At 38.7% G+C, this 13,420-nt stretch overlaps 1 protein-coding gene across 2 annotated transcripts in view; it reads right to left on the reverse strand.

Annotated features, from left to right (window-relative positions):
* The window catches only part of LARP7 (La ribonucleoprotein 7, transcriptional regulator), a 100,434-nt gene that overhangs the window by 7,771 nt on the left and 79,243 nt on the right, over nucleotides 1–13,420 (reverse strand). For both annotated transcript variants that reach the window (XM_063458339.1, XM_063458338.1), the window contains 2 exons: nucleotides 6,342–6,496; nucleotides 5,738–5,835 (listed from right to left, as the gene is read on the reverse strand). In XM_063458339.1, the coding sequence (XP_063314409.1) occupies nucleotides 5,738–5,835; nucleotides 6,342–6,496 (253 nt within the window). The remainder of the gene's footprint in view (nucleotides 1–5,737; nucleotides 5,836–6,341; nucleotides 6,497–13,420) is intronic.

Here is a 13,420-nt window from a genome sequence, read left to right on the forward strand (position 1 = left end):
CATAGACATAAACATTGTTTTCTTTAAGAACATGTGTAGATAGAGAAAAATAGAGCAGATTTCAGCACAATCACTAGATGGGTAATGTAATTTACTGTGAGTGAACAAAAAAACAAACAACAAACAAACTAAAAACAAAGAAAGCTTACAAATAAAAAAAAATAATTGCATAAAACACACCCCAGTAAGTTTCTGCATGGAATCCCCACTGTTCAAGCAGAGCGACCTTGGCACTTAAGCGAATCGTTGCTACTAGAGGTTGATGTAGTCACAACAATTCAAGAATCCCTCGCTCAATACTTCTCCAATAATGTCAACCCGGAGACGCCCCCAATGGTAGTCTGGGAGGCGCACAATAGTGTGGTGAGGGGTGAAGCATCGAAATTGGCGCTGCTAAAAAAAGAAAAGGCCAGATCGTAGCAGCTACGATCACTGTTAACCACGATCAGGACGCTAGAGCAGAGACATAAATCAACGGTGACTTCAAACTCCTGCTGGATGCCAGGAAAGACCTGAAGATCTTACTTAACCAGCAACAGTTCCTCACGTTCCAGAAATGTAGATGTTACTTTGGCAAACAATCCAACAAAAATGGCAGTCTACTGACGAAGATGCTGAAGAGAAAACAAGAGCGTTTTCATATACCAAATATATGGGTTTAGACCCAAAAGACCACTGAGCACCCTACGGAGATGGCTGACGAGTTTTACAAATATTACAACACACTATATAATATAACAGAGGCGAAACCCCCACAGGACGCAACAACACGCCACACCACCATGGGCACATACCTCGACTCGTATGTCAAGAAGAAACTGCCCGCGGAGTGCTCCGCAGTATTAGACAAGGAAATATCACTTGATTATCTACAGGTGGCTCTTAAAACAACCAAAATGGGCAGAGCACAGAGTCTGGATGGCTTTCCCCTGCAGTACTATAAAAAAAAATGCAGAGAAGATCTACTACCACACATGCAGACGGCATTCAATTCCCTCCTGCAGAGGGATAAACTAGGGATGGAATCACTCATGGCACACATCACTATCCTTCCAAAAGAGGGTAAAGATCCAGAGCAATGCACTAGTTACAGGCCGATCTCCCTGCTGAATTGTGTCTGCAAATTACTTGCAAATATCGTAGCAACACACTTGAAACCGGCTCTACCATCTTTGATTGACCTGGACCAAAGTGGCTTTGTCCCTGGGAGGGAGGCTAAAGAAAAAACTCCATCCGGATTTTGAACATCACGGACGTGGAGAAGGCCTTTGACCGGGTGGACTGGCAGTTCATGCTCCTGACACGAGAGAAAATGGGCTTCAGTGAGACCTTCTGTAAATGGATAAGGGCTCTATATTCGACACCCCCTGCAAGGGTGCGTGTCAACGGAGGTCTTTCCTCAACAGTGCAGATTACAAATGGCACCCGCCAGGAGGCGATCAGAAACAACCCCTCCATCCATGGATTCCGATATTCCGGACAAGAACACAAAATATCAGTGTTTGCGGACGACCTACTGTTCTTCGTGACATAACCACTGATAACAGTTCCGAATATCATCGAGGAATTTAAGAAGTGTGGCGTGCTGAGCAACTTTAAACGGAATTTTGATCATTCGGAAGCCCTCAACATCACAGTAGCTCCGCGACACCTGGAACACCTTTCAGACAACTTTAAATTTCGGTGGTGCACCAACTGCAAATACCTCGGTTTGTGGATTCCCATATTTTTAATTGACGGGCATATAAACGCTGTCAAAATGAATGTGCTTTCAAGGATGCTCTACCTATTTCTGATGCTTCCTAGGACTCTCCCACCAGCCTTCTTTAAGTCCCTGAACTCAGCGTTGGTGGCCTTCGTCTGGAAGGGACATAGACCTCTGCTACCTATGACGCAGTTGATGACCTCTAAACGTGAAGGAGGCCTGGGACTACCATTGTTCCTGAACTACTATCGAGCAACCCATTTGTCAAGGACAGTGGAATGGCATAATTCTACTTTGCAGAAGATGTGGTCGAATCTTGATGACTGGAAGGAGCGTTCCAGCGGTGGTGTGGCTCCCTGATGTGGCTTCCAGAGGTATTATCAACAAACAGGCATTTATAGGGGCTACAGTGAAAGTCTGGAACCAAATCCGTTTCAGGTACACCAACACGACAGCTAATGGCCCAATGCTCCCTATTTCGAACAACCCGGATTTTCCGGCTGGGCAAGGCAGACTGGCACGGGAATTTCTCAGAAAGTGTCCATATATCTGCCTCACAGACCTATGCCAGGGAGACAACTTAGTTCCTCTGCAAACACTAGTAGGGGACATATCATCAGCTGCGCCACTACCATTCCACAAATCGCAAACCAAATACAACTGCACAGACCGCCCTACCCGTTCGAGGAGCTCTGCGCAAAGCAGACAGCCTTATGCCGAGGTATTTCTGTACTCTACACATTACTGGCGTCAGTGGATAAGGGGAATATTGTGTTTTAATGAAATCGCAAAACTATAGTTTATTCATATTGTACACTATTCTACATACATACTAATCAAGAGTCCAAAAAGTAAGTCCAAAAGAGTCTATGCCTGATAAATACAGCAAAAAGTTTATTATTCATTATCCATATTTCCAACTCTTTTTTTTTTTTTTTAATCTTGTATGTATTCTCTCTTATATAGTATCTTGTATAGTTTATAATCAGGGTTTTTTTTCACCTGTGGCACCGCCTTCCCCTTCACTTTTTTTTCCCTACTCTATAGGGCCTGTGAGGGAACCCTATTTTTTAGATGTGTTGCCTTATATTTATCTCTGTAAGGTCTAGTATATTAGCGCTGATCCTTTGTACATATCTATACAACAACATGCTCACATTCAAATGTACAAACACTGCACACAAATACAGCCCTGCAAGAATGGCCAAATGGTAGATCCCCAGCTTGCATTGAGGGAATTGTACAACAGATAAGGATCTATATTCTCAACTCCAGCGCTAGAGGGGAGGCCCCAAAAAAATGTCTTGCACCAGGGTCCTCTCTACATTAGTTCTGCCACTGTATTATGGTGGAGGGCGTGATTGCAAGCCAGGGAGTGGAAGTGTGTGGGGGGAAGGGCATGATCAAGGGGGCCCAAGGAAATGCTTGCGCAGGGTCCAATCAATGCTTAAGACGGCCCTGATATCGGTTGATCCCTATTTCAGTGTACATGTTGAAAAAGGGTAGAGTTTCATAAAGGGGGGTGGACCTCTTAAACAAAACAAACATATTTGCAGTCTTTAAAGAGGAGATGAGAGAGAAAACTACAACACTGCAAGATCCTTAGGGGATTGTACATTATTTGGACAGTTGAATGCTGATAAAATTACACAGCAGTTGCAAAAAAATCATGATGCTTTTGTGTTTATACTTCAACAGGTTTGATTATAATAACAAGAAATGCGATTTTTAATGAAGACCCTCTATAAAAAAAAAAAATCAAAAATCAAAATAAGATAACTCTTGCTGTAAAAAAAAAAAAAAAAGTGTAATCTCTACATTTTGAATCCCGTGAAAAGTCACCAATTATATACCGGTAATTATTCTAGAAATGTCATGCTATAAAAACCGTATACTCCATAATAGACAGCAATAAGCTAAGGACACTCTGTGATTGTGACGTTAGTTGAGTGAAGTAGCATCTAATGCAGAGGGATTCTGCAAAGAAGCACCAAAAGGATTGTGAATTAAGTGACATCTATAGCACACAAGACATCCAAATAGGAATCTTAGTTACATAAGAATGAAAAAGAGTGTAATTAGATATCTGCCAAGCACACTACAGTGAGCTCTCGGATTAGCACACCACTGACGTCCGTCTTCATACTTTCATAGAATGACTATATTAACACCACCTATATCAAATTGAATCCTTCACCAATACAAACAAACTTCACTTACGGGTACACCTCCTTACAATCATGCTCAGAATTGTTTGAGGAAATGCCAATTATCTTTTAACCATTTTGGACAAATAATTTTTATAAAAGCAAGAGATGGTATTTTCACAATTTGAAACTCTGTGAGCTCAGCTCAACAGAAAGCACATCTCTATGAATGGAAATGTCTTTCACAACTAATGTTGGACCACTTGCGAAGCGATCAACAAATATTTGTGCTGTATCTTTTCATTTGTCATATATCCAATGTCTGTTCTGAAATCATTTCACTCAATAAGTGCTAGTGTGTTTGGTGATACAATAGAAAGTGAAGTACAGCACAATCTTCTGGTACTCATAAGGTTAAGTTGATCATGTCGTGACCGTGTGGATTCTACATTTTTTATCTCTCTGAAATTGATAGTTTATAACATCCAAAACCAATACCTGCAGAAAAATAAATGAAAGTTAAACAAAAAGTATTTTCTGTGAGTTGGGATAACCCACTTCGGCAGCAAACTACCCATTAGTGGTAACATGATTGCACATATATGAGGGATACAAATGTATATAGATACTCAGGGCACACAGCTTTACAATTGTATTTTGTTGAAGTTAATTGTTTGCAAGAGTGGTTTGGAAAGGTGAAATTGTCCTCAAAATGGAAGCCGAAAATTTAACAAGTAAGAGAAATACATTAAAGGGTCACTATAGGCACCCATACCAATTCAGAGGTACAGAGCTAGGAAAACAACCTTTCCCCTTTAAGGCTGGAATAAAATGGAGCATAAAATGACATAATGGTGGTATCGCAGGACACCACTTATGCAAGCTATGTATAGTGACCACTCAGATATGTGGTGAGGTGTGATCAGCATACTGGGACTATTTTGCAGATCTGGTGGAGTTAGTGGCTGTTTAAACCCTTCTGGAAAGGAACTAGTTGCTGATTATGCTATCTGATGAATCCCTTTACATACTGCAGTACTACTCAACCGTATCACGCTCCCGATTTTCTTTCATTAAAATTCTTAAACACACATTGAATGCAGCCAAATCCCTGGCCCAGGTACTCTGGAAGAGCAGAAGTCCTCCATCACTCCAACAGAGCAAAGGAACCACATAGGGGCTTATGGCCTCATAGTGCCATAAATATGGTAAGCATGTCTCAATTTTCTCTCACCACCAGACATTGGCAAGCAAAACTTTCACCATGGCAGTAGAAATTCACCCCTGGTAAGTATGACATAGATCAGGGGCACCCAAAATGTAGATCCTCAGATGTTATAGAACGGCAACTCCAATAATGACTTGCATGCTATTAGAACGACAAAGCATCATGAAAGTTGGGGATCTACCTTTCGGGCACCCCTGATCTATGTCATACTTACTTTTTAGGCATCCCTGACATAGACCCTCCAGGTTTGCAGTGGTGAGAAATATTTAAAGCGTGTCTAGTTGTGTAGGATATGGGATTTTAATCCCTGATGAGAGTATTATGGAGATTAGGGGTTTATTACACCTACAAATATACCACTCCACTCCTCTTACATTGGTGGTAACCAGGCTATCTGGTAGCTCCCCACTCTCCATTCACAGCCCCTCCTGGCCTGACTTTACTTATGCCTCTGTTGCTAGATCTCCTCCCCATACCCTTTTAACCTCTACTCTTTCTGACTTCCTTGACTCTTCGTAGCCCCTCATATAATGTCTTGTTTTGGAGAAGAACCACTGCACCAGTGTTGTCACATAAAATGTTTATGCAGAAATAAAACTGATTGCACTTATACTAAACAACATGAAACTGAGCCACAAATATAGGAAGTGCGATTACCTTAACAAGTTTACGACCTGGCAGAGGATCTACACTGGTTATCTTGACAATGACTCCACTGACAAACTGGGGTCCTAGCGACTCGTTCTTTGCAATATCTGAAAAAAAAAAAACAAAAAAAAAAAAACGCCAAAAGCAAAATTAATGCTGCAGAATAAATGCACACCATAACCAATATAGCTTACTTGTAGTTCCAATTCTGGCAATCTGTGATCTCATGTTTTATGTCAAACACTTAAATTGGCTTGACCAAAAAAATAAAAACATAAAAATTATTCAAGCTTTCCATGTATGCTGTAACTTGTATAAATAAAACCACTCAGTGTAATCAGTTTATGGAAATGGAACAAAAAGATAAACATTATTAGTAAATTTGGTTTCCTAAAATGGACAAAACACATTCCAATTCCCATCTTTCAAAATGTATAAAAGGAAAAAAAAAAAAAACTCTCAAATGATCACTTATCCATTTTAAATACTGTTGCATTTCAAATCCATGTTGTTATATTAAAAATAAGTATTAGATATACAACACCTTAATTTCACCAATAACCATATTGTATATACATAATTTTACAAAACACAATGTAAATTATGTAAGTACCTTTCTCATTGTTCAATTTTGGATCCTGAACCACAGACTCTGTTTCCATATCCCCAGTCGAGGCAGAAATTGTTTCATGCAGAGATCTCTTAAGGGAGGCCATGCTGGCCCTCTGTAGTGCCAAGTACTCAGATTTGAGCTCTAACCATGTTTTCCTGTAAAGAGAAGTACAGCATATTTATATAAGAAAAACTCCTTGGATATAGAAATCCTGACTTAAAAATAAGTGTACTCGAAGAATGACTCACATGCAGATTTTTTTTTTTTTTTTTTTTAAATTTAAACAAAAAGTAAGAAAATATCATAGGTTTAGAGTTAACCAATTACCAAACAAAGCACTAAATAATGAGCAATCACCATGTAAAACAGAAGAATGTTTTTCCAGCAAAGTTTGGCAATTTGCGCTAAAATGCTCCTGTTAACACTTCTATTGCGCATTCATTTTGGTGAAATAAAGGACAATTACCAATGTTATTTTTTCATGTGGAAATCATGTGATCTACACTTCAAGGAACAATTCAAGCAATATAACACCCAAAATTCTTCTCTGCCTGCGATTCAGGGCTTTGCTCGCTGGCCGACAGTGACCGACTGATACTCTCAGCCAATGAGCTTGAAGGAACACTATAGGGTCAGAAACACAAACATGTATTCCTGACCCTATAGTGTTTAACCCACCATTTAGGTGGCTTGCCCCCACCCCCCCCCCACCCCTTTGGTCCAGTGTCTAGTAAATACCCAGTCCCACTGTCACTTTGTGTGTCAAGAAATAGGTCTTCCTTTAGTATTCTACTTAACAAGAGGGATATAATATAATGGCCAAAGAACCCTTTGCCCAGTCTTTGGTAAAAGGCTAAGCCTGGTGGCTTATATCCTGCAGCACGTGGGAACAGAGGTGCCACTGCATTGTTCCTTCATCTTAATAGGTAGTCCAATGGGTCTGAAGCATACATTAAATATTACTTTGATTTTATTGATCTGAATAGGCAAGTGTTCCCTCCAAATCAATTTTGGTTAATGTGGGAGCATTGCATACATTTTCTTATCCCACTTCACGAGTGGCACACTGCCCAGAGAAGAATGCTGAAACCAAGACTCATTTGCGGTAGGGGTTTTGCACTACCTCCCCCCCACTCCCAACTTGTGACACTTTGCACACTTGGGATGAAAAAATAAAAAGGTAGATGAAACCCGGGCTTCTCCCTCCTTGTTAGGGGTTAACAGATCTCTTTTTAAATATCATCACTTCTGTACTACTGAGCCACATTTCAGCTTCATGCATTCAAAATGCTGGTTTGAAAAAGAATTCATGCCAACATATAGTGAGCAAATAACCAAATTTAACCCAAAATTAACAAATTGGGGGCAGGGCAGGATTAAGAGCATCATGGGCCTGGTGCTCAGGATTTTGCTGGCCTATTTATCAAAATATATACATAATATATAAAATAAAAAAGCAAAGCAATTTTTACTAACAAATTAAATATTTTAATTACCATTACAACAAGTGCCACAACAGAAACATTTAAAATATATGTGTGTATGTGTGAGGGGTGCAGTGTGTGTGTGTGTGGTGCAGTGTGTTCTTGTGTATGGAGGGCAGATTAATACAATATATGTCCCTCTACCTTCTTACGTTTGTCCAGGAAGAGAGGATCTTGCTGCAATCCATGGTGGTCCTAGTGGTGAGTGAACTCTAGCCTGAGGATAGAGTTCACTCGTGCGAGACCGGAGCATTGCTATGGTAACTGCTACAATGCTCCAACCTCGCAAGAGGATGGACCCGCTGGAGCTCCTGCGTCCTCCTCTCTGGTGGCTGCAGCAAAATGCCTTTGGGCCGGTGAGGGAGATCTTTGATCTCCCTACTGGCCGGTAATGGATCTGATCTTCCCTGCTCGCCTTGGCCCCTGGCCATTGTTTGCCCAGTGGCCAGCCCGGGCCTGCCATTGCTCCTTGCCGGCCTTCTGGGCTTATTCTAGGGTAGGGGCATGGAGCTGTAGCTCCATCAGCCCCGATGTAAATTGGGCCCTGATTGGGGGGGAATGTGCATGTTGATAAACAAAATCCTATACTTTTCCACTTGAATTATGTGTCATTTGGTTTGTTGAAAAGCAAACCAAATTTCTATGCAAGTAACATATCTCAGTTTGTACACAGAATGCCTCTTCTAAAATACTCATAATGGATTTGACCTTTTAGCAGTCTTACCCAAATTCTGCAATGGAGTGCTAATTCAGAACTTTGTAAATTGCACCTTTTGTATTACAAGTAACAGACGGCTGTTAAATCATTAACTAGATGCAGGTCTTGTTTAGCTTGCTATCATCTAGGGTTGTCCAACCAGTCTTTCAGGTGGTCCCACTAACAAATATTTAACATTATCAAACATTTTAACCTTTTGGATATTCCAGATTTAGGCTTTTTTTTTTTTTTTTTACAAAAAGAAAAAGTAACGGGAAAAATAAATAAAGAAAATGTATTATTTATGAAGCTCCAACAAATTCCACAGAGCTGTTCAATGCATGGAATGATGCCAGTAAGAATTTGAACTGACACTTTTCAATACCCCAAAATTGGAGGAGAAAGGGGTGATATAACTGGTGATATATCTAAAATCAGCTTGCAAAACCTGAAGTTCTCATCTGCTGCCTTTGCAAGTTCTCCCCTTTAAGCCCCGTCCAGACTTTTTGTGGCTATCCAATCAGCCCAGTGCGGCACAATGAGAAGTCTTTGTAAGCCAGGTGCTCTGAGCAATTGCTACCCCTTGAAGTCAGTTGCATTGAGCTAACCAAACCAGGAAGTAAAATTAACTGTTGTCTACTTGAAAGCCCATGGGTGTATCCAGGTTAATTTATATATATATAAAAAAAAAAAAAAGGTGTACATTTTTATTGAAATCTGCACTTTTTATTAGGGGGAGGTAGGGGGCGGGGGGCTTTAGGAGTCTGGAGTGTCACTTTAATCCAAGGATGTACCAGGAGATATAAAAAAAAAAGCTAAAATGTTCCTTTACAGGTTAAATTCTCATTGTCTCCTACAAACCCTTCTTAGAAAAATAAAATATAACTCAAGGAGCTATATTGCTACAGAAATTGATGAATAATTTACTAAATTTAAATAGGTGGATTTATAGATTAATCACTGGCTGATATAGATCAGAGGATGACCCAGAATAAATGATGAAAATAAATATAAAGGGTTTATGAATAAAAGATGAGATAAAGCCCGCTCAAACCAACTAGATATTTCCTTGATGTGGACATAGTTCACTACAAAAATGGAAAAAATAACTGGAAAACATCCATTATTTGGCAGACCAAAAATAGTGGCGCTCCAGGTTAGTGCCTACTTTGCTTTATGAAGAAAATCCTGTCATGATGGAAAAGGAGGTGAAAGAGCAGAATATCAAACAAAAAGTATCAGGAGCATTGGACGCTTCCATTGATTTAGTTAATATGCACCAATAAGCAATCAAGAAATTATAAACATATTCAGTTCATCATTTTTTTCAAATTAAGAAATTTGAACTGTTAATTCTAAAAGTAATTATGCAAAAAAAAAAAAAAAAAAAAAAGTGGTAAGACATGTACATTTGCAGTCTTGCAGTAATCCAAATGATAAACAAATCAGGCTAGCACCCAACACGCATTATAGAAAATGTATGGTTTCCACAGACACATAGTCATAGAGGGTACTGTAAGAAAGCCAGCATGGTGGCTTGACAAGGGCAGCCACTGGGTTGGCTCACAGCAAAAACAATTCATAATTTACACGAAGATAAAAGTAGCTATTTTCGCTTTTATTTAGGTAATTAAAGGTAATCTACCCTAAACGTAAAATTGCAAGAGTAGGGCTGGGACCATAACAGATTATCAACTATATCAGGCATAACCAACCTCCGGCACTCCAGATGTTTTGGACTACACCTCCCATGTTGCTTTGCCAGCATTATGGGTGTAAGGGCATTATTGGGTATGTAGTCCACAACATCTGGAGTGCCAGAGGTTGCCTACCCCTGCTCTATATCAAGGGTGTCAAAATGTGGCTCCCTGTCGATATTTAAGTATTTTTCTAAAGAACAATTACTTGATACTGGTCTTATCAGGCAAAGGACTAGCTTGTTATTGCTTAATAACTTGGGGTAAAATTGCAATTCCTGTATGGGACATTTTCTTGACACTGTACTAAGGCCCAAATACCAAAGAGTGTTGCTATTAGTGTGGTGGGCATGGGATGTGCACCACTGCTGAGAACTTATTTGTCTCTTTTGGAGACAGGTTGCCCACCTATATCGCCTTATATGATTTACGCACACAGTCTATACCAATTCATTTAAGAGAATAATTCAATACCCCGTATGTCTCTTAAGTAGCCCATTTATTTGTTGCAGGTCTCTTAACATAGTCCTAGCTTATACACCATTAACCCCCACGCCTGTTATTTATGCAATTCTCTACACTTTTCATTTTATTTCTGGAAGTAGTTATAGCTTGGTAACCAATGAATGGTGTTTCTATCATTTTCTATTTTGCTATGGTGCATCTATCAATTTTGTGTGTGCGCCTGTGTGTGTTTACACACAGGCGCACACGCCATTTCCACAAAAAATTTATAGTTTTTATACTCCATTAGAAATAACACTGGAGCAAAAAGTAAGAATATAGCTTTTACTTCATTATACTTTATATTACTTCAAACCCGTTTAAACTGGTTGGTTTGAAAATTCTAAATAAAATAAGACATTCCTAGAATTCGGGAATTTATTTTACAAATAGTAGATTTTCTCCCTGAACGGGGATTTGAGGACCTATCTGATAAAGATTTACAATGACTTATCTAGGTTTACAAAGGGTAGGGGGATATAAAGAAAGATAATTTTAAATTTACCCAGCCCAGTCCACAAGGTGGTATTTAAAACATCACACAATCACACATTCCTGCATACAGTCAATGTGTGGGGGAGGTTATTGTCTTTTACACAAGTGACAATCTCTGAAACACCCTCTCCTGACCTTCCTCCCAAAGAGATTTTGCAACTTGTAATGTAACTTTTGGGGATTTTGTTTGGATCATTTAACAAGATTTTTTCATTATGCATTGCACACATATAAAGAAACCACCCACAGTTACAAACAAGCCAAATCAAAATAATATACATTTTAGGATCATATGGATGTTCAAGCTTCTTCTGCATGGTGTGGCTTTAAAAAGAACGGATTGTATAATAAACACTTCCAAGTGTGTGTGTGTGTGTGTGTGTGTGTGTGTGTGTGTTTATCAATGAAAAATATAAGGATATATATATTATATATATAAGGATATAAATAAGGATATAAAAATATATTAGGATAAAGCCTAAAATATTTTATTTAGTGTAGAAAGCACCAACGTACACCTTAGTGCAGCACAGGGGTTAAATCAAAGCTGCTTGCTACCTAGCTGATTTCCATTGCAAAAAAATTTTAAAAAAAAATGGGATACTGATCTTTATTATTTAAGGATGGGGTTCAAAAGGAGAGGATAGATTATCTGTACCAACAAATATTTAGGGTTCATTATATATTTATAGTCAAGTGTATTTTGCATACACAAACTACTTTACAAGCACATCAAATCCATTTAAACAAATATAACTGAAATATATTCACAAAATAGCCAACATCGGAAGAGCCAACATTTTTTTCCAATTAAAATAAAAACAAAAACACACAGCTGAAACCAATATGGAAAGAGGACTGATGGATTCAGTCACAAAGAGGTGCTGTTCAACCTAATAAAAGACACCTTTAAAAAGTGTGGACACAAATAATAAACGTTGTCATGTGAAAGGAGTAATAACAGACCGACATTAACAATTCCATCAGTTTTGTTATCTGAAGGAGTAGAAGTATAGTGAAATTCATTTATGTGCTCCTTGTATGTACTGAAAACCACCACTTCAACATTACATGACACCTAACTATATATATATATATATCCACCTACCTCAAATCATTATATATTATAATATTTTTAAACGTTCGTTGTCTCGAAATACCCACTTTCTACAATTGTAAAGTGTTGTGCAAGATGGCACTATAGAAATGCGAATAGTATAAGGCAGATTGTAAAAGGGTTAAGATATCCTTATGCATTTGATACAGAGATGTTATAATTACAATAGAGAAACATTAGCAATAAGCAATGTGTAAACTTTGGAAAGGACCTAAAATGACAATTCTAAACACAACGCACTGTGACTTGGAGCTGCATTTACCAAACTCATGGGCACAAGTATACAGAGGTAACTAAAGTCTAATTCTGAAAAATAATGTAAATGGAGCGAACCAAAATTAAGAGAGGTTTACAAATAAGTAGAAATGTAATGTGTGATACCTTGGTATGTGCTGCAATTAATGCAATGGTAATACAAAGCCAGCCAATGTCACATTTTAATGGCTGGCTATTTTTAACCCCTTAAGGACCAAACTTCTGGAATAAAAGGGAATCATGACATGTCACACATGTCATGTGTCCTTAAGGGGTTAAACAGCACTTTTAGGTATTCTATCAGAAGATGCCATAGTTAAGTTGTCCTTTAAGATCATTAGGCCGGTTTAGGACCTGTTTACAGGCAGACAACAATGTAAAAGCATGCCTTAAAAATAAAAGGCTATTATACGGAATTCTTCTGAATGCAGCACAGTGCCAAACTTACTATTTTAACTAGGTCACTTCCCGTGAAAACTTCATAATGTTGCTACTCATTTGTAAACAAAGACAGATTACTGGATACATTTACTACAAATTTGCCCAGCACAGAATCAAGGTCATGATTTAAAGTGCTATTTTCATCATGGAAGCACTTCAACTAAACCAGAAACTGCCCAGGGAACTGAAAATGTTAAGCTAAAATAGCAAAGTTGGAAACAGAGTTGGCCAAGATTTCTAATTCACTTTATTTGACTTACAATTTGCTGGCTTTGTAAATAGCTACCTGCGTTTGTCTTTATGCTAAACTGTAGCCCAATGGACGCACTATAATTGCATCAAAATACAAATTGCATACTACAACCATATGTTGGCCAATTCGACAATTT

Source organism: Pelobates fuscus, chromosome 6, assembly GCF_036172605.1.
Source record: "Pelobates fuscus isolate aPelFus1 chromosome 6, aPelFus1.pri, whole genome shotgun sequence".
Lineage (NCBI taxonomy): Eukaryota > Metazoa > Chordata > Amphibia > Anura > Pelobatidae > Pelobates > Pelobates fuscus.